The sequence below is a fragment of the Lasioglossum baleicum genome, chromosome 20, assembly GCF_051020765.1.
Source record: "Lasioglossum baleicum chromosome 20, iyLasBale1, whole genome shotgun sequence".
Classification (NCBI taxonomy): domain Eukaryota; kingdom Metazoa; phylum Arthropoda; class Insecta; order Hymenoptera; family Halictidae; genus Lasioglossum; species Lasioglossum baleicum.
Window position 1 is genome coordinate 3278792 of NC_134948.1, and position 22188 is coordinate 3300979.

Here is a 22188-nt window from a genome sequence, read left to right on the forward strand (position 1 = left end):
GCCTGCCTTTCCCTGCTAATGGCCACCTGCAGCGATCAACGAATTTATCTTTTCGACCGTGACATCCGACAAAAATCAACTAGCAATTTTCTGAATCAAATTTTAACCTCCCATGAAAATTTAAAAATTCCAGAATGTAACACAAATTAGCTGTGAGGTGGTGATCACCCTGTAATTATTTTCCGGTTTTCAGAAGATCCAAAAATTGTCGTAAATTTTTTTCTGGGTTGATAGGATTAATGTAAGCGATCAACGAATTTGTCTTTTCGACCGTGACATCCAACAAAACTCGACTAGCAATTTTCTGAATACACTTTTATACTCCTTCCATGAAAATTTACAAATTCTAGAATATATAATAACATAAATTAGATTTGAGGTTGACCATCCTGTAATTATTTTTCAATTTTCAGAAGATCCAAAAATTGTCCTAAATTTTTTTTCTGGGTTGATAGGATTAATGTAAGCGATCAACGAATTTGTCTTTTCGACCGTGACATCCAACGAAACTCGACTAGCAATTTTCTGAATAAAATTTTAACCTCCCATGAAAATTTAAAAATTCCAGAATGTAACACAAATTAGCTGTGAGGTGGTGACCACCCTGTAATTATTTTCCGGTTTTCAGAAGATCCAAAAATTGTCGTAAATTTTTTTCTGGGTTGATAGGATTAATGTAAGCGATCAACGAATTTGTCTTTTCGACCGTGACATCCAACAAAACTCGACTGGCAATTTTCTGAATACACTTTTATACTCCTTCCATGAAAATTTACAAATTCTAGAATATATAATAACATAAATTAGATTTGAGGTTGACCATCCTGTAATTATTTTTCAATTTTCAGAAGATCCAAAAATTGTCCTAAATTTTTTTCTGGGTTGATAGGATTAATGTAAGCGATCAACGAATTTATCTTTTCGACCGTGACATCCAACGAAACTCGACTAGCAATTTTCTGAATAAAATTTTAAACTCCCATAAAAATTTAGAAATTCTAGGATATAACACAAATTAGATGCGAGGTTGACCATCCTGTAATTATTTTTCAATATTTTCAGAAGATCCAAACAAGTTTGTAAATTTTTTTTCTTAATGTAGAGTTTCCCGCGCTTTTGGCGATGTAGTCACGTGGTACAGACCGTCTGCATTCGTTTAGGAGTTTCTGCGAGGATTAGCATGGACTTTGAGATTGTTTTTTGGGCGACAGGACGACCACCGGTTGGCGAGAGTCGTTCTCAGAGAAAACAGCCGAGTGGAACGACCATTCGATACTCTGCGATATTATTACGGGCACAGGCGGACATTCTTTTTCAAGGTCTGCTCGTCGTGTCCCTCGGTCAAGTTTTCGCGCGAAGACATTGAGGAACGGTCAGGGCCGTCGCGAGAAACTCACCGATCCCGATGAACAATTTCGACCCTTTTATAGACGGCAATTTCTCAGACGCAAACACAGTTTTTCTCCTTAAACATTGTTCATTGAAAGAAAACAAGGTACTTTTCTGGAAAAACAATAGTATTATAGATTTGAATAGGCCAGCTGTTTTATTCTTCTGCGAACCTAATCTCACCCCTAGTTTGACACAGTTTATTGTGGTTTGAAGGCTGACCCAGTTTCTATCTGATTTAGCCGCCTCATTAAAATACAACTGTTATAGAAACCAGCACATAACGAGTCACACGTCATCCTTTACTCGTTATACAGCAGTGGCGCACAAAATTGCAACGTGGAAATAATGTTTTTAGATTCTATAAATTACTGATAATTTTTCAAAAGATTCCGACTCATTTTTTTTGTAAAAAGTACTTCATGATACTACCACTGCTTCCCATAAACAATTCTAACATTTTCTGCGAGTTCCACAATCCATACAGTCCTCCAAAAAATTTTTGAGTTACTTTTGCTGGAGAATAGGAGGTCGTGGCTGATCAGAACAACCATTATTGCATTGCATCTATCTCCATTTATAACAAGAATCTTTCTAGGAGTACTAAATGCATTTCCACTGTCCCAACAAAATTTTGAGTTACTTTTTCTGGAGAATGGGAGGTGGTAGCTGATTAGAAGAACCATGATTGCATTGCATCTATCTCAATTTACAAGAATCTTTCTAAGAGTAGTAAATGTATCTCCACTGTGTGTGTGTGTGTGTCCTAACAAAATTTTTGAGTTACTTTTGCTGGAGAATAGGAGGTCGTGGCTGGTTAGAACAACCATTATCGCATTGCATCTATCTCAATTTACAACAAGAATCTTTCTAAGAGTAGTAAATGCATTTCCACTGTCCCAACAAAATTTTGAGTTACTTTTTCTGGAGAATGGGAGGTGGTAGCTGATCAGAACAACCATTATTGCATTGCATCTATCTCAATTTACAACAAGAATCTTTCTAAGAGTAGTAAATGCATTTCCACTGTCCCAACAAAATTTTGAGTTACTTTTTCTGGAGAATGGGAGGTGGTAGCTGATCAGAACAACCATTATTGCATTGCATCTATCTCAATTTACAACAAGAATCTTTCTAAGAGTAGTAAATGCATTTCCACTGTCCCAACAAAATTTTGAGTTACTTTTTCTGGAGAATGGGAGGTGGTAGCTGATCAGAACAACCATTATCGCATTGCATCTATCTCAATTTACAACAAGAATCTTTCTAAGAGTAGTAAATGCATTTCCACTGTCCCAACAAAATTTTGAGTTACTTTTTCTGGAGAATGGGAGGTCGTAATTGATGAGGAATGCTTGCTAATGTTGTTGGCGCAGCGTCGCGACAATATGAAAAGATCATGCGTATTTGCCCGTCCCGTTTCACTGGCTAATCGGTCTTTCACCCGCGGAGACCTCGGCGAATAACAACCTTGGGTCCTTGGCCGCTTTATTTTCGTCTGTTTTCGAGTCTGGCGTCGCGGTCGCCTCTAAAACGCTTGATGCACACTCGTCTGCCGCGCCCACGACCCCCGACGTCTGGTTGCATCAAACGTCTGGCCTGTTTTTCCTTCCTGCCTCCACCGACGAGAGCTTCCTTCTGCTCTTTCAGTTTTTTTTTCTGCTCGCTCTCTCTCCTTCTGTCACACACACTCCTCTCGTTTTTTTTCCCCTTTGCCACGAAGCAAGAATTTCCATTCAGAGCGTAATTTATCTCTGGAGGCGCAGGATTTCGGGCGCCATTATTAGAAACGCCAGATGCGAGAACTCCGTTCGGTTAAAGAGGAATCCGATGCAGATGCCGGCTAATCGTATGGTGGCCATTCAGTGCTCTGGTTATGCCAATCAATGAGACTTGTCGCATAGTAATTCTTTCGGAGCGACCGTACATCTGCCTCGATTGTCACTTTTTAAATTTTCGTATTTGAATTGATCCAGTTATTAATTCGATTGGTTTACAATTTTTCTGTGTGGTGTATTTAATGTTTTAGAGTATAGTGTTGTTTGGAAGTAACCACACACGAGCCTTGGTACTTCAGAATTTTTTAAATATTGCTATTTAAGTCCATGCATTCATCCAAGTTAATTTTATACAGAGTTATGTATTATTTGATAGCAATTTTCATTCATCCGTCCAGTCAGGTTGATCTCAATCTTGTTTATGATATAGTTTATTCCGCATTTTTTAACAGGATGAAAACTGTAGTTTCCTGGTTGCCACGAGCATCATCGAGTACTGGTCGCATAAAAAACGTTAAATGTGTCGCTGATCGGCCGAGCTTGATATTATATTCATTATCGTGGGAATCGCCGCGTAAAGTATAGCAGTAGACTTTTCACGACGTGAACGAGGTAATTGGAGACGGTCGTTACGCTTCGATCGCGGCGTGTATCCATTGCAATTATCAGTCCGTGAAAATTGCACTCGGTTGCAGCGGGTTGCGATTCATGCGGCGACTTTCGACCAGCGATTCAAGATCATTGGTCCCATTAACCGTGGTTTGCCGAGTATAGTTGTACATAGGGAAACGTGTCGTAACAGCCTTGTTACTTTTTAATACATGGTGTTTGTGCACTTTCACAAATCCCTCGTAGCTGCAACTATAATATATCTTCGAGCACACCTGAAAATTCAGTATAGTTGAAGTATATTGACATAGGTTTTCGAAAAACAATTTGCATCATGATACTAGTACAGCATCATGTAAGATACAGTTGAATATTGTCCAATATGTTTGGATATAGTTGTAAATATCCTCAGCGAATATAGGAGTTCCCCTAAATAAATATAAGACAATTGATATAGTTGTTCCAAAAATTTTTTGCATCATAATTTACAGTATAACCCGAAAAACATGATGCTATAAATACAAAACAATTGGTATAGTTGTTCGAAAATTTTCTTTGCTTCATAATTTACAGTGTAACCCTCAAAAAATGATGCTAGTACAGTTGTAAGATACAGTTGAATATTGTCCAATATATTTGGATGTATGTAGTTGTAAATATCCTCACTGAATATAGCACTTCCCCTAAAGAAATAAAACACAATTGATATATTAGTTCAAAAAATTTTTTGCATCATAATGTGCAGTATAAACCGAAAGAACATGATGCTAGTACAGTTGTAAGATACAGTTGAATATTGTCCAATATATTTGGATATAGTTGTAAATATCCTCACAGTGAATATTGCAGTTCCCCAAAAGAAATACAACACAATTGATATAGTTGTTCGAAAAATCTTTTACATCATAATTTACAGTATAAATCCCAAAAACATGAGGCTAGTACAGTTGTAAGATATGCATAGTTGAATATTGTCCAATATGTTTGGATATAGTTGTAAATATCCTCAGCGAATATAGGAGTTCCCCTAAATAAATATAAGACAATTGATATAGTTGTTCGAAAAATTTTTTGCATCATAATTTACAGTATAACCCGAAAAACATGATGCTATAAATACAACACAATTGGTATAGTTGTTCGAAAATTTTCTTTGCTTCATAATTTACAGTGTAACCCTCAAAAAATGATGCTAGTACAGTTGAATATTGTCCAATATATTTGGATGTATGTAGTTGTAAATATCCTCACTGAATATAGCACTTCCCCTAAAGAAATAAAACACAATTGATATAGTTGTTCGAAAAATCTTTTACATCATAATTTACAGTATAAATCCCAAAAACATGAGGCTAGTACAGTTGTAAGATATGCATAGTTGAATATTGTCCAATATATTTGGATATAGTTGTAAATATCCTCAGTAAATATAGGAGTTGCCCTAAACAAGTTTAACACAAATTTAGTTGTTCGAAAAATTTTTTGCATCATAATTTACAGTATAACCCCAAAAACATGAGGCTACTACAGTTGTAAGATACAGTTGAGTATTGTTAAATATATTTTGTTATAGTTGTGAACATAGTAGTTCCCCTAAATAACTCTAACAGAATTCAAGAACAGTGATGATCCAGGAATATCATAAATAATAATAGCGGTACATTTTCATCTTAGTATAGCAAGTGATATTTCCGTTATAGTTGATCTAGTGCGTGGGACGCTGGCATTTCAGAGTACATACATACACAATAGTTAGCTCGCGGAGCGATGGAAAGCGGGGGGGCACGCCGGTGTGCGCCGGTAATCGTCGCAAAAAAGAAACCTTGGAAAAGTTTGTTAACCGGGGTTCGAAAAGCTCGGGAGACCGCGATGCATCGTGTGGCTGCACCGAGCGATGCATACGCGATTGCATCTGACCGCGGATTCCACGGAGTACTCCGTGTAAACGTGCCTTGTCCATTACTGGCAACGGCAGCATTTACACGACGTTCTTGCGTCTGGTCTTTCCACCGTTGCGCGCTCCTTATTAAATGCTAAAACTTAATTGCCTCGTTCTTTTTCCTCTTTCTCTTACGCCGACCCTAGCAAACCGTCGGCTCGAAGAAGAGAGGCTTTGTTTGCAAAAGTAACCGACCGGAAAAAGAGCGTGGGCGTGGAAAAGTGCGATCGAATAGCTCGACGACCGCCGCGAGGAGCCGCGAAGATCCATCACGCCTAAAAATATCGTTCCGGCATGCGGACTTGAATGTCTCCGCGCGCGTAAAGGTTGCTTCACAGGGTCGGTGTGAAGCGGGGTCAGTTCTTTATTACCCTGCTCCTTCTCTCTGCCCCTCTTCCGTCATTTCAGTTCCCAATCTGGTCCTCGCCAAATGATATTTAAAATGTCCAAAAATTTTGTTGTCAACTCATTAACACTGAACCCACCGAGCTTTAAAAGCAGCCGGTACGTGTTGCCTTATAAAAATAACCAGACTAAATTGATTTCAACTTTGTGCGGTTCATATTATAATATCTGCGCTACTAAATACATCTATTTAATAATTCACCGCGAAAGCATCTTCATAATTTCAATAATTGCGAAACAACAAGTCTGGAACCGGTCATTCGACCGGTGGTGGCAGGCAGAGCTGGGTAAAATAGTATTTTAAATAGTAAATAGTAAATAATCCTATTTATTTTTTTTAAAGTATGTGTACAACTTTGAAAATAAAATATTTTATTTGATGCAGTAATTTTTGAAAATAAAATAATTTTTTTGATGCAGTAATTTATTTGAAAATAGTGTTCTATTTCAAGAATATTGAAAATATTTATATTTTGTCTTTATTTTGAATTTTAATTCCAAATATTATTGCTGAAAATCATGATTCGAATTCGGTACATTTATGAGTGTGAATCGTTTTTTAACGATAAGATTGACTGTATGTTTATGCGGTTTCTCAGAGTATTATAACAATGCAAAAAGTAAAATATTTTATTTTGTGAATCAAATTGTTGAAATAGAAATATTTCATTTTGTGAATCAAATTGTTAAAATAGAAATAATTCATTTTCGAAATTGTATATCTCATTTAAAGTACTACTTTCTTTCAGCAAAATAAAATCTAAAATAATAAATAGTATTCGAAATATTTGTTTCGCTAAATAATGCCCACCCCTGGTGGCAGGTTTGGTATTAAAATCGTTGGCCACTATTTTTAGTGGTTTAGTTAACATCTGCGCTACTAAATATATCTATTTAATAATTCACCACAAAAGCATCCTGATCATTTGAATAATTGCGAGCCAACAAATCTGGAACCAGTCATCCGGTGGTGGCAGATTTGGTATTAAAATCGTTGGCCACTATTTTTAGTGGTTTAGTTAACATCTGCGCTACTAAATATATCTATTTAATAATTCACCACAAAAGCATCCTGATCATTTGAATAATTGCGAGCCAACAAATCTGGAACCAGTCATCCGGTGGTGGCAGATTTGGTATTAAAATCGTTGGCCATTCTTTTTCCGTTTCGATTTTCCGACGATTTCTCTGCGTGGAGGGGTGAGGGAGTCCCGAGAGTTAATGAGGAGGAAAGGAATAATTAATCGGCGTTTTCCCTTCTCGGCCGGTAACAGTGGACAGTAATGGCACATTGTAGTGCATTCATTGCACTGTGTGCACGCGAGGCCCGAGTCTTCTGCGCTCTCGGTAGGCCACGGGCTGCCTCGGTCCATGTTCCCTCCCCGTTCCCCGTCGCTCCCCGTCCCACCGAGTCGTCAAACCACCAAAGACAGAAACACGCGGGAGAGCCTAGCGCGCCTCTATGGGGGCTGCGGGGGCGGAGGAGACGAGAGGAAGGCTGGTCTTTGAGGAACGGGGCAAGGGGCGGGGCGAACGAGGGATTCTCTTCGTGACGGAGAAATAAAATATCGAGGCGCACGGGGGATAGGAGCGGATAGAGAACCACGGGCGAAAGGATACCGGTGGAGAACGAGGGGAACGAAGAATCACGAAGGACAAACACGTATAGAATGCCTCGGAGGGGGCGGGGAGAGGTAGGAAAGAAGATGGTTGCTCGTAGAGAAAAAAGGAATTGATAATACCCCGGATCGTTAATAAGATGCGAGCCGGGGGAGAAGCATTCGAGGGCTTTAATGATACAGGTCCTTCGGTGGTACGTGTCCCCCGATGACTTGGGTCGGGGGACCGGGGAAAATGATCACGACTCTATATATACACCCCTGGGGATCCCCAGAAAAATTACCCCGAAAAATTACACGGACACTTTTTCGTTATTTACCCGTGGAGGACGGAATTGAAGTGTTCGATAGAACTCGGAGAAATTTTATTTTCGCTGTACAGATGCAAACGAGGGTGTACAGAAAATTGTGATGGGGTTGAGGCACACACGAGGGTGTCGATGGAGGGTTAAATGGACAGAGGGGTTACACTCTTCGGCGAAATAAAATGTATAGTACGATCTGCTTTGAAAACAAAAAAGACGTTTGAAATACACGCAGAATCATTCGTATGCTATTTGTGCCCATAATTATGAAAGTGGTCCGTCATATATGTGTTTCTTGCTTCGAGTAATTAAAGGGAAAGGGTATTAACACTAAATGCACTAAAGCACTATCTAACGGTTCATTTTTGACAATATCGTAGAAATTATATTGAGTTCATCGAGCTTAAAATAATGTGATGTGAATTTCAGAATGTAATTTCCATTCGAGCCACTTTCATAATTTACCGGAGCGGCCACACCAACAGTTACAACTCGTCCGAAATTGTTTCGAGAATTTCCAGGGTGAGAAGTGGAGGGGGTAGGAAGATCCCAGAAAGGTCCCAGGGTCCAAAATAAACATCCTCGGGAGGAATCCTTAGGGAACAAAAGCTAGCGCGGCCAGAAGGAGTAGTCATTAGCCGGTCGGAATCATCGAGCGGGAGGAGTCGGGGGAGCCGTGGGAGGGGGGGGGGGCAGAACATCAAACGTTCGAAGAAACAGACGTGGAAAAAGGGGGTTCGGGTATAAAAACGCGCGGGAAAGGGACGGGAAGATGGCGGTCGGTGGTAGATAGAGGATCAAAGAACGCAACAGAGAGAAAACGGTGCTTCTTCCCTTGCGCATGGTTATGCGCTCGTATGGGAGGAACAGAGACAAGACGGACCGGTAGCGCGAGAGAGGGAGTGGGAGGTTCGCGATAGTTGGAGAGAGATCGTAGGATATAGTAGTAGGGAGATAGTGGGAGGCGAGAGAAGAACGGCTAGAAGAGAGGGGGAATGATGAACGGGGAGGAAGGGAACGAGTGGAATAGTTAAGTGAACGTTGGTGGGGGGTACAAGCGTCGGACGGGGTACGGGGGGACGGAGGGGAGGAAATACTACGAGTCCACGCGCTCCTATAGTAAATCGACTATAGTACTATGAGTCAGTCACACCCACAAGCCGGTTGTGGGTTCAAGACCCTCGTTGCACGTTCGTGCACCGCTCCGTGTACACCTACACACGCGCGCGTATACATGGGCGCGAGCGAACGAGCTCGCTCACGAGGTCACGCGTACGGACACGGTCGAGAATCTATTGGCCTTGCCACGGGAGATCGTAAGGATCATCTCCTACGGACGAATAAAATCATCGAAATTCACGCGGGCCAGCCTGTCCCGACGAAACTCATGACAGAAAATTATTTTATGTTTCGAATACAGTGAGTTTCACGCGGATTCTTATGAGCGAATCGGAAAATCAACTCCGAACTGTGAAATTCGTTTTTTCACTGCCCGAACAGGAGCTTCGTCGGTATAAATGTTTGCTTGTGAGGGAGAAATTTCCATGTACATACGTAGTTTATACATACAGTATAAACACATTACCGACCGGTGATTATTGCATAATTTTGGAAAATCTGTGGTACATGGCTAAACACTTTCTAATGGAGCCTTCAATAGCTACAGCAATTTTCATCGTGAACAAGTCATCCTCAATAAAGTCAGCTGATTTAAGATTGTAACGTAACAGAAAGTTTCTATGCTTTCTTTTGGTACAGCACGATTATTGAAAATCCTATTGTAATAGGCTTTCGATAGGCAAAGTGTTAAAAACCTATCAGCGGTGGCGATCAGGCATTGTTCGACTTTTCGGTTTTCGACTTACGCGGAAAGCGCAGGGACGAATTAACCGCGTAAGTCGAGGGGGCCTACTGTACCCTCATATAAGAGTTTCAACTTGGAAGTAGGAGGGCGAAAGTAATTTTATTGGCGGAGCTGAATAAATATATTGTCGGGAATCTTTCGCATGGCTTGCAGTAAGCATTTGAACTTGTCCAGCATGATAGACACCTTGCACAACGGACAAACCGGAAGAAATGTTTGTTCCGAAAGTCTAATGGTTGGATGTCTGATTTCAGTCAGGTGAATGTTGGATACGGAGAGCAGACATAGCACTGGGCTGGATCAGGGGCCGACGAGGGACCCTTGGCTCACAATGGACTACTACCTTGGCACCGACAGTCTCTCGCTCCAGGAGATGCTGGACGTGGACATTAAATGCGAGATCGAGGGTGTCATCGGTGGTCACCCAGATCTGGGTTTCAATTTCACAGACATGGCTACCCTGGAGATGGACGACGATCCCATTGGCTGCCAGAACGACCTTAGCGGCTGGTTTGGATCCACCAGTTTGCTGAACGGCAACAGCAATAGTTCCAACAGGTGCTTATCTTGAGATTGAACGATCGCCGGAATAATCGGGCTTCGGTTGTGGTTGCGACAGGGAAAGAATAATTGTAGACCCCCGGCAACTAACCCAGGCCTGAGCTAGGACACAAAAAAACACGCGTGTACTATCTTTAATCTTAATATCATTGAAAATTGCCGGGCAATGTGCCTTCGCAAGCAGTGTATGCGGAAGGCCGACAATTTTCAAATACAAATGAATTGAGAACTGTCGTTGTATAAAATTCGAGAACTATATAATTCTTTACATAAAATGATGGTGGAAATCATAGAAAACGAAAGAAGGTTTCGCACAGAAAAATGTATAATAACTAATTAGACTAACTAAGAGAACTGGTTGAACTGAAGTCAATCTATGTTCTGTCTACATAATCGTAGAAGGTATGTTTTAGAGTTTCCACGCCAGCATAATCTTAACACGAGAAGTTAAAGATAGCACCCTGACACAGTGCAAAAATTAAACCCTGAATATTCACCTTGCCCATCCTCTTCCAGCAATTTCAATCTGGACCTAAGCGGCGGGGACGCAGCCTCCATAATGGTGAACCCTAACTCGGTGATGCCACACATGGCGGTGAGGACTCCGACTCCGAGCAACGCCAGGAGGCATTTCTCCTTCTCACCGAAGCGGGACATCAAGGAAGAGAAGATCGACGTGGAAGAGGAGATGGACAACGAGGCTGGTAGCTGCACGGAGAATGAGAACGACAACGATCAGGAGAACGACATGGAGAACGACACCGAGACGGAACAGTACGAGAACGACATCACGGAGACCGAAGAGGACTCCGAAGATGAGCAAGAGATCACGAAGCCGTTGACGCCCACCAAGTCGAAAACTGTCTCTATATCCACCGTGAAGACCGTCACTCCTCAATTTGCGAGGACACAGGCCACTCGAAAGATGAACGGAGTGTCCAGCATCAGGATGCAGAACTTCAAGGTGTTGCAGAGTCCCAGCCAAGCGCAGCAATATGTGCGCAAACAGATATACAATAATAACGTACACGTTGGTCCCGGAACTACCACTGTGGCTGCTATGAAGAGGGAGAAGGATTTCGATTTGTCCGATTACGATGACAAGCCGTACCCTAAACCAGCCTACTCGTATTCCTGTCTGATTGCCATGGCGCTGAAGAACAGCCAGACAGGGTCTCTCCCAGTTTCGGAGATTTATAACTTCATGTGGTAAGTTCACTGTGGTCTACCCATCCCGAAGAGTCATTTAAACATTTGTCTACTGCGCCAGCAATCGCAACCCTCATTGGAAAATAGCGCACAAAAGATTCCCAGGTAGCACTTAACCCCCTGTATATTTACGTGACCTTGGGAACTCGCGCGGCGACCCTGAAGAGGTCTGAATTAGGTTACTATCTGGTAATATTATATTAAGTAATATTAAAGTTGTTACAATGGAAAAAAATGGAAGCAATGTCATCTCTGCACGAAAAACAAAATAGCTAGAAAAGATTGCCAATAGACGAATACTTGCAGAGCTTTCGCATGCTTTCGAGTTTGATTTTGTAAAACTTTTATGTGTACAAAGACGAGGTAATAGTTGTTACAACGGAGAGAAAAAAATGGCGGACGGATAGTAGCGAGTTTTTTTAAGGCGACAAGGGAACAAACAATGCAATGGAAAAATCCTATCCGGGTGTAAGAGGGTTGAAGCGTGATTAATATTTTCTTGATACGGCCGTCGAACAATGGAGGCGAACGGTTCCTATTTGACAAACGACGTGTTGCCGACCTATTCGTTTATTTTCGACCATTTGGCCGGAAGGATAAGGGCTGGTCGAAGCCCTCCGGTGTTTAGCCCCGCGAGGGGAGAAAGTATTGTCGTCCCTTCCTTTATTCCCAGGTTACAAGGGGGGAAGCTGCCATTTTGTGTGGGGCTCGTGGAGCACCAGGTGCATGGCAGAGTGTACAGTCCCTGTAGAAAATGACGCGCGTGCCCTTTGTCCGACTAGCTGCCCTTCTTTTACCCTTTTCGTATCGCGCTAACCAATTTTTCAGCATTTCATTCAAATTTAAACTCCCGAGCTAATTTAATCAATCCGGATACACGTATTCAAGGTAGCAGAATTATCATTGATATTACCGATCTTACGAAGCTTCAATTTTTATCGGAAAATTTACCCGTGTACAGGCTGTGCCAAATTAAATAGCTCCTTATTATCCTAAATATCTCCTTTATGTTTGATTTCATAACAAATGTTTTTAATGCAATTTTTCGGAGTTTTCAATGTCATCGATATTTTCTTTCTTGAAAATGTATATTTCTTTCCCTTGTATATTCTGGTTGACATTAAAACGCATTCAGGGATATTAATAGCGTGACTTTGAAGTACCCTCTGACTTCTAAAATTGAAATTAGATATATCCATTTCCATCATCACCGAGAGAAAAAATATAGGAGATATTTAGATAGACCACCCAGTATATTATAGGAGATAGCTTGCGATTCTTCATTCAACAAAACCGAACAAAACTGATTAACATAACCAATGGAAATGTCGTTTCAGCGAGCACTTCCCCTATTTCAAAACCGCGCCGAACGGCTGGAAGAACTCTGTGAGGCACAACCTGTCCTTGAACAAGTGTTTCGAGAAGATCGAGAAGCCAGCTGGCAACGGTAACCAGCGGAAAGGTTGTCTGTGGGCTATCAATCCAGCGAAGGTCGCTAAGATGGACGAAGAAGTTCAGAAGTGGTCTAGGAAGGATCCTCTGGCGATCAAGAAAGCGATGATCTACCCAGATCATCTTGAACTACTGGAACGCGGTGAGATGAAGTACGCAGGCAGCGGGGACATGTCCGAAGAGACAGAAAGTTCCGGTGACGAGGCTGTCGAAGAGAGCACAACGTACGACGAATCTATCCACAGTCACATAGCGGCGAACTCGGTGACGGACAGCTACGACGAGAGCAGCCAGGACTGCGACGTCGACATTGTGGAGCACCTTTACGACGAGATCGACATCGAGGACAATAAGGAGTCGCTGCACATGCAACTGAACATCTCCAAGCAAGAGACGTTCGAGTACGAACTCAGCCCCAGCACGAAGAGGCAGAAGACTCTAACGGGGGCGATACAGGGAAACTATGTCTACCAACCCGTGACAACGTCCAGGAGAAAAGCTCCACTATTGCTGCGAGCCGGTGCTGGGAACGGCTCCTTTCTCAAGATAGATTGAACCCCCCGACTGGGACTACTCTAAAATTTCTAGTTTTCTATGTATTCGCAGAGTTAGAGACGCGCGTTTACACGAAACGCCGAGAGGAAACTAGTTGACAGGTTCTCATAATTATTGGGGACTTGTACTCGAAGATTATAATGAAGACTAAAGTTAGTCTAAGTAGCTGTAGGGTATCGAATGACGTAGGACAGTTTTATAAGTTTCCAGAGATGCAACATACTTAAGCTAGACAATTTCAATTAGGATTCATTGTGAAAGAATGAAGAATGCTTGTAAATCGAGTGACAGTCCCTTCTATCGATTCGCGAAAGGCGACAAAATAGATTAACAAAGAGGACTGACTCCAGTGGCCAACGAACGACAATCCAGGAGACCATGCAGAAGCTCCTCAATTCATAGAATTTATTTTACCACGAGGCTGCACATTTTTTCTATTTTTCTATTGACGTTCGATCGTGTGATGTTCAGTACAATTTCTACACTAGCTTCTGCGTGAGTCTCCGAGTCAGTGACACGAGAGCCAGTCTTCTCCGACCTCAGTTTAAACAAGAGTTTATACAGTATAGACTCCGTAAGGTCGCGCCTGAAACTCTGGGAAATAGGGTGCTCCTATTGGTTGTCTAGCGGTTGCGTCACGAGTAGGCGGAGCTAGAGACGCGACGCTATGGAAAGACCTGTACTTTGATCGTTATAATTGACACGACAATTTAAATACGCGATTTTTGATTTAAACAGTGTGCGAAAATTATGCGCAAAAATCGTAGCAATTATTTTCCTCTCGTCTGCAGTGTACGCCGTTCGAAACTTTCTTTCTGTCCCCCACTTTTAACCGAAATTGATACAGGACCGTATCGTATCTAGTTCTTCGAGAAACTTTTTATACGATTGACAAGCTGATTTTTCCAGGTATGGAAATGTATTGTTTAGCAGTAACGAACAAAAAAAGGAAAAACGGTCGTAGAAAGAAAAGAATAGAAAAAAGAAAAATTGTGTACCGAGAGAGCATGTATGACGGAAGAGGTGTTAGAGTTATAACGAGGTTTAAGTCGAATAAGTATTTTGGTCAGCGGATTGGCCAGACTGATGTATTATACTTTTTTATACATTGCTGGATGGCAAACGATTAATTGTAAATGTTTCCCGCGTTTTTGTATACCTGATATAAGCGAGAGAGAGATAGAATGAGTGAGTGAGAGTGAGAGAAATGACGACGATGATGTTACTTAGAATTTCGAAGCATATTAATTAACGGGACACAGGTATATAGAGTACAAAAAAAGAAAAATATGTGAACGATGACAGCTGTAGGAAAACGATTTGAATTTGTAAAATTTTGTAGTATATATGATTATAGCGGGGGGAGGGGCGCGGTTGGGAATAATCATATTACCTGATTCAACGGGAGAATTAACAAGATCGCGTTCTCGAAAATAGTTCGACGATATTCTCGTCGCCTTTTTTGTAGTTCTTCTAACTATTCCTTCGCTCACGCAGGCTTTTATTTAAGCGTAGCAAGTTCGTTCCTCTATTCGCGTTAAGCCAGTGGAGCCAATCGAACAATTGAATTAGTCCCCCCCCGCCCCCTGAAACTTTTTTTATTCGCAAACGTATGTACGTGTATATACATATAATTTTAGTCATTCGTCCCGAGTGGGGAACTTAATTTTAGTTGAACCCTTCTCAGCCCTTGCATCACTGATTAACCCCTTTCGCTTTAACATCGAGTCGCGACCAAGATTTCGAAGAGGTTCTACTACATAGATATGTATGTAATTAATCGACAGCGGATTTTATGCGTTTATAATAAATGAGTGTACACGGTGATCCACCTAAATGCAAGGGGAAAAGAATATACATTCGCAAGAAGAAAGTATCTATTACCTTGGAGACTCCGGAAAAAGTGATCTCGAGAAAAAAAAGTAAAATTTGCAAAATATCTTAAGTATTTCTATGCGAGTTCAAGTAGGATCTTCCGACGAGCGAATTGAAATGTTGCGCGGCGAGTGGTGCACGGGCTGACGGCGGCAAAGTTTGAAAACTGTGTTATCGTGCAGGGCCGTGTGTTAGAGGGTGATCCGCTGACGTTCGGGGTTGAGAGAATTCTACAGCGTTTCTATTGTTTTTTCCGTAGACTGTAAAATTTGTAAATAACCGCTCCGGGCACGCTGTGCTGCAGTCTCTGTCGCCGGGCCAACCGTGGGAAAAGAACGATTCGCGCCACCTCTCACCGGCTCTCATGTACTTTTTCCGTATGATTTCTCTGTGTCTTCGTCGAGAACGACGCAGGAACATATTCTAAAGGGTAGATGAGAAAGTAGTCTCCGTGATCTGTACATAGTTTGCTGTATATACCGGGTGGAACACGTAACGTCCTGATTATACAACAATTCTAGCGGAAAACGTCTCGTATATTCATGCCAATTGAATTCAACGTGATTGGTCCTTTCCTCCAAGTTTTCTCCTCGAGGTTATTTAGAGGTCAAATTATATTTTTCAAGGGAATTATATATTTTATACTCTACAGGAACGTACTATAGCATTTGTATCATCACACACACACACATTGATAATAATTAATAATAACTTATTACCAATGAAAATAGGATTTTGTTCGGCACCACTTCCTCAAAACTTGTCTACATAAATTGAAAACATCCATCTCTGCAGGTTCATTGAAAAATATGTAATTCCTTTAGAATACAAATTTCACCTCTAAGCGATCTCTGAGGTTTCATTCCTGGAAAAGACCAGTCACGTACAATTATTATTCAAGACGTTCTCCGCTGGTTGCTTAAGGTATTTCCGGTTGCGTGTTCCACCCGGTGTGTGCGATATACATATACATAATTATATATATAAATATATAGTATAGTCTTTTTTTTACAAACCAAGTTTTACAAAACAAGTACAGTAGATTCGTCTCAAACAAAAACAAAAAAAAATACAAGAACCGCGACACAGCGAGTCGCTGTAAGGTGTACAGAAGCTTATCCTTTCTTTTCTTTGATAACGAGAGGCAGAACGAACAACACGGCAAGAGAAAACGGGGGAAAAACACTGAAAAAGAGAGAAATCTAGACACGTGGGACCAATCTGTATTTTTAGAGTCTGTTCTAAATAAGTTTAATCTGTAAGTTTTTTTCGTACACGACACTCTGTTCTATGATTTTCCTGTATAGTCCCTTTGTACATACAATTTAGCTTCTCATTTTATTTTTATTTTTATTTTTTTCCCCCTCTCCAGTAAACTTAGACGTTTAAGAGTTTCTTTCTCGTTTTAGATTTTCAAAGAAGAAGAAAAACAAAAGAAAAGAAAAACGAACTGAATATACCTGGTATTGTGTCTGATCTCGTGGGAGTGCGTGCGCGTGTACCTCAGCCCCCCCCTTCCTCTCTTAAAGAAAGAGTTGTCAATATTATACTAATCCGCGCGGACTTTAATCAGTTCGGCGAAGCGTGATATAGCTTATTTTTTTATTTGAACGCTCCTTGAAGCTAGACGCGCCTAAACGGCGGCTGCTGCTCGTTGTACACCTTGAAAACAATGCCATAATAATAGTTAACAAAAAGGAAAAAAAAACGATACCGAACGTATTTTTTTAAACGCGTTTTAAGCGAACAGGTGCTGCGAGGATTTTCTGATAGCGTACGTTAGAGTTTCTCTTTTTGTAAAACCCTGTACCCTTCGGCGACGAGAGCGTCTCCGGAAGTGTTGCAGCATTTCCGGTTGCGCGTGATTCGGAATCGAGCGGGAATCCGATGGGTTTCTTTTTTAATCTAAACGAGCGGGGACATTGGGACTCGACTTGACCCTTGACCCTTTGTAGGACTGTGCGAAACATTGTTGCGAGTAGACTGCAGATTTGATGCGACTGTAATGTAAAATAGTATAAATGTATTGGAGGAATTTGAGAATAACATTGCTTCGAAAATGGACTTGTTTTGTGGACGCTGTTTAGTTGTTGCTCAGAATTTTTATTTTTACAGACCTGCAGTCTAGTTCTACAATTTTGCTACTGAAAACAAGTCTGGTAATAAAAATGATCATACATTGTAATTTATCGAAATGTAATATACAGGGCGTTCATGCAATCGCAAATGACAAGTATCAGGAAGTATTTGTTATTTTGAAATTCTTGTACAATTGTTCACATAATTAATTACTTGCTACCAATTTTGTATCCATAAAATTGGGAAAATCGTAGGGAATGGAGATATTCTAGGGCGGAAGAGATGTTATTTTTCGAGTTAGAATAGCTCCGAGTTAAGGATAAAGAACATATTCTCCGAAAATGGTCTGACATGCGCGTAAACGCCCTGTATAAATTAAACAATAGCGATCAGAAGCCTGTGAAGGGTTAAAATGATCGATCGATCCCTAAAATAAAAACAGGTATTGTTCCCCGTTAAGACCAAATTGAACACACGATATACGACGATTGTGTAGCATCGCTGATAAGAATATGCACAGTGACTCGCGAATTTGTTCACGTAAAATGATGAAATTTATTTTTTAAAAATTCGGACAGCCAAGATCATATATATTAGAAATGAATATATGTAGGTACAACAATTTTTCGTTTGACAATCGTGTGAATAAATTATATGCGAGTCTCTCTGTGTTAAAAGTGATAGCGTGAGCAAAGTATTAATTATCTCGGAAATTGTATATTTTTTATTTATTATTCGGTCGGATGATCTCTCTAGCAGACATGTAAAGACTTAGGATTTGAATAATAAAGTATGTAACATTATACGACTCAGTACTCATACTATGAACCGTGTGATCGAGTGCCTTGGGTTGTGATAATGTCGTTTCTTTTTCTACAAGCATTTTCGAAAATTCGCGCTGCACTGCCTTTACGAAGGGGACAATGCATTTTTGGAAACTTCACTGCCAACTTTTTTTTCGAAGATCTCTTAACGTTAATCTTAGGTAAACTAAACTGACTGCGGACCTTTGTGCGTCGCAAAATTACTAGACTGCGAATCTTTATACATTTATGGCTGCTGAAAATGTCCAAAAAATGGTAGAATATAAAATTCGACAGAGTTTACGATTTTTATTAATGTCAAAAACAAGATCTTATTTGTGATTCCTGCTTCTGAAAACTGCATGAACATCAGTCTAGTAATTACTAAAAAAGAAAATCCGCAATGATTCGAATGCATTAAACGTAAAAGTGAAAATTGTAATTCAAACAATTTATTTATATTCTTTCTGACGATGCAATTGCATGAGCATCCGCAGTCTAGTAATTACTAAAAAAGAAAATCAGCAATGATACGAATGCATTAAAACTACAAAGTGGAAATTGTAATTGAAACAATTTATTTATATTAGTAATTCAGTTCAGTGAATATTTTCATTGACTTCCGTGTCGCATGAGCTGCTGATTATGCTAATCCCTCTGGCTGCTGTGGACCGTGAAAATGTATAAATTTTTCTTTTGTATTAAACAACCGAGGGATTAATTGATCGAGGAACGAGACGAACACTGTACATAGCCGCAGATAGTGTCCATTGTGATGAACAACCCAATTAATTAATTAATTAATCGAATGATCAATATTGTTGGATCTGCATTCCGCCCAACGGAGGATTAACCCTTTATTTAGAAGATTGAATTAGGGCAATAACAAAACAGACGTTTTCAGTGAGATCGATCAGTGAAAATAGTCCCGGACAAATCTTCTTCTTATTTTTCTATTGATGTACCTAATATGTTCACGTTTGTTCTTCGACGGATAGAAAGTCATTTACGAATAAAGGGTTAATTATACACTTTGAGCTGGATAGATTACAGCAGCTTCCTGTTAATCGATAATCTCTCTTTACGAAACGACGGTAATTTGTAATCCATGATTAAGTAATAAGATAAACGATACGATATAAGGGAAGTAGAGTAGTTTTTGTACCTGTTTGTAATATTTCTATACGATATTATAAATGTATGTAATGTTCGTGTAGATGCAGCAGTGGTAATTTGTAATGATAATGTATATGTGCAATGAGAAGTTTCAGTAATAAAATGTTGGGAAATGCGATTTTATTCTTGCACGATATTTTGCACCATACATAGTATACAAATCTTGAAATTCTTGAGCGCTAAATTAAGGATGGAGAATGGTTCTTTGGGATAAGGGCACTTTGGTTTGGTTGAACAATTCATAAAACTCGACTTTTAGGTGCATGATTTCTGAGTTAATTTTAGAATGCGTTCCCATGGGAATTTTTAACGTTGCAGAGCTTAAATTAAAGCTGGAAGACTGCATTCTGAGATAGGGTCGCTTGGATTTAAAAGAACATTTGTTTTCACACATAAAAAATTTGAAATCCCGCCTGATAGATTGAAGGAAATGAAGCGATTTTAAGGGATAACTTCGGGTCGATATTAGAATGTGTTCCTGTAGGAATTTTGGAGCTCCTGACGGCTTAAATTGAAGCTGGAAGACTGCACTGCACGGTACGTGTGTTGTCATTTATAAATAAATACGAAATCATGTCAAAAAATAAATAAATATATTGGATATTGTAAGCGTTAGTGGCGCCATTTGCGGCAAACTCTTGAAGCTGCGAAGAGGGTCCGTACAGCGCCAAAGCACGTAGTGAGAAAACGCCCAAGCTTGTCGTCGATTTTTAGTTCCACCTTTTCCCATAGATGGCGCCACGTATTGTTTTCCAAATTCTATTTGCTATGGCGACTGTGCTGTTTCCCGCGTTTTTAAGGGAATCAGTGATAACTACTGTGTGTACATACATTTTTCAAGATATCTTGATAAAGAAAGGATGGAATTCACGTTGGAGGATACCGTAGATATGCTGAAAGAAACGCGGGTGGAACGTCTTCAGCAGATAGACTCGTTAGTGAAAGAAATGTCTGAAATAAGTCCGTCAAATTTCAATCAGAGCGATGGTTTTGACGAAATACGAACAAAACAGTACAAGATGTGCAATAGTTTGCTCAAGGCAATCGTCGAAGAAAAGACGGAGGACTATCCCATCCCCAGGACGCTAGATTTACAAGTGGAAGTTTTGAGAGAGTTGGAGGAGCAACAGCGATGCTCAAAAAACCTCCGTGAAAGCCTGAAAAAACGTCTGTCGTCTATCCGAGAAGATATCTCGTAGTCAGTAAGATGATTGTGCGGAGTAGGCCCCCATAAGAAGACCGAAATGTTGCTATTGACCCCCATACAACGCGATTAAAAAATTTCTTTAAAAGTCCACACATTTACGCCCTGCATTATTCACAAAATTTATTTGTACTGTCGAATCATGCCCAACTGTATTATGAAAAGATTTTTAAGTGGGTGGACTCGTTTCTAAGATTGCAAGGGTGCAATGCAAAGATGGAGTTTTTCCATAGTCTAAAGCGCTTGATAAAAGATTAATCTAAGCCACAGTCGCCCTCAAAAGTCCTATTTTTACGTTTACGAATTTGCATTATTCGGCAGCATGTAATCTTTTATCGCTTTTCGCTACTAAAAAACCCCATCTTTGCATTATTGATAAATGAGAACGCGCATCCCGCACCCTTACAATCCTGGAAACAAGACTTACCTTACCTTACCTTTGAATTACTCGCATATAGTATTTAGAATCTCATAATTTGAAATTTAGCGTTTCAAGCATAACTAAAGGTGTCGACCATACTAGCAAATATTTATTTTGCATTAAAATTTTTTTTTGAATAAAAATGTCTACATCCATGTAACCATAATAAATTCGTAAATCTTTCCTTGTACCCCTAATCCTTCATTTGTATGACCTTAATCCTCATGTGGAAAATCAAAATGTATAAATAATTCTAAAACTTCGGTATTTACGATTATTTCGAAAATATGACAAGGGTTGTACACGCGGGGATTCATAATTTTCCCACTCCCTAAAAACCAATTTTCGATATACTTAAAATTGCTTAAGAGTTATATGGGGGTCTACAGAGTATTCCAAAAACGGTTACCAACAATTGCCACATTTCTGTTGCAGCTTGCAAAACAAGAAAACAGGTCTGGAGAAGATGAAACAAGCCTACCTGGATCACGAAGAGCTAATAGCGAACACAACGTACAATACGGAGAAGGTAATAACCAAGCGTATATTCAAAGAAGTGAAGATCGACTTGGTAAGTTGAACAAATTCTATTAAGAATACATTCGTCGCAACGGTTTTATTAATTTAATATTACAGGACGATGTGGTCGAAATATTGTTTCCGGGAAAACAAAACATCAGGGACTTCCTATCGGTAAATATTCGAACGTGTCTCACCGCTGGGCAGCTATTTTACTTAAATAAATTTTACAGACGCTGATCGGTTCGTTCGTAAAAGGCGGGGACGACGTCTACGTAGACATCATACCCGAGGCGGTTGATTTCTCGAATTTTTTGATTGAAGCAGACATTGCTGCTTACCACAGGAACGACAAGAACAAGATCAGACTGGTGGACATGATATAAGGCTTTCTATTAGCCTTAGAAAATAGAAAAAAGTGGACAT

At 40.2% G+C, this 22188-nt stretch overlaps 2 protein-coding genes across 5 annotated transcripts in view; both read left to right on the forward strand.

Annotated features, from left to right (window-relative positions):
• Jumu (Forkhead box protein N4 jumeau) overlaps positions 1-18442 on the forward strand; it is a 33393-nt gene extending 14951 nt beyond the window's left edge. For 2 of the 3 annotated variants that reach the window (XM_076444072.1, XM_076444070.1), the window contains exons 2-4: positions 10163-10466; positions 10986-11678; positions 13016-18442. In XM_076444072.1, coding sequence (XP_076300187.1) covers positions 10171-10466; positions 10986-11678; positions 13016-13685 — 1659 coding nt within the window. In that variant the 5' untranslated portion in view covers positions 10163-10170 and the 3' untranslated portion in view covers positions 13686-18442. Of the gene's footprint in view, positions 1-9132; positions 10061-10162; positions 10467-10985; positions 11679-13015 lie in introns of those variants that run through there. The other variant, XM_076444071.1, reaches the window with a different exon arrangement.
• Positions 18443-20358: 1916 nt separating this feature from the next.
• On the forward strand, positions 20359-22148 carry LOC143218711 (uncharacterized). 2 transcript variants are annotated; one of them, XM_076444082.1, is made up of 4 exons: positions 20359-20816; positions 21679-21772; positions 21880-21936; positions 21996-22148. In XM_076444082.1, the coding sequence occupies exons 1-4, from the start codon at positions 20479-20481 to the stop codon at positions 22146-22148; spliced, it is 642 nt and encodes a 213-aa protein (XP_076300197.1). In that variant the 5' UTR covers positions 20359-20478. The 2 variants fall into 2 exon arrangements, with proteins under 2 accessions (XP_076300197.1, XP_076300196.1); XM_076444081.1 differs by having other exon boundaries at positions 20361-20816; positions 21679-21814.
• Positions 22149-22188: the final 40 nt, after the last annotated feature.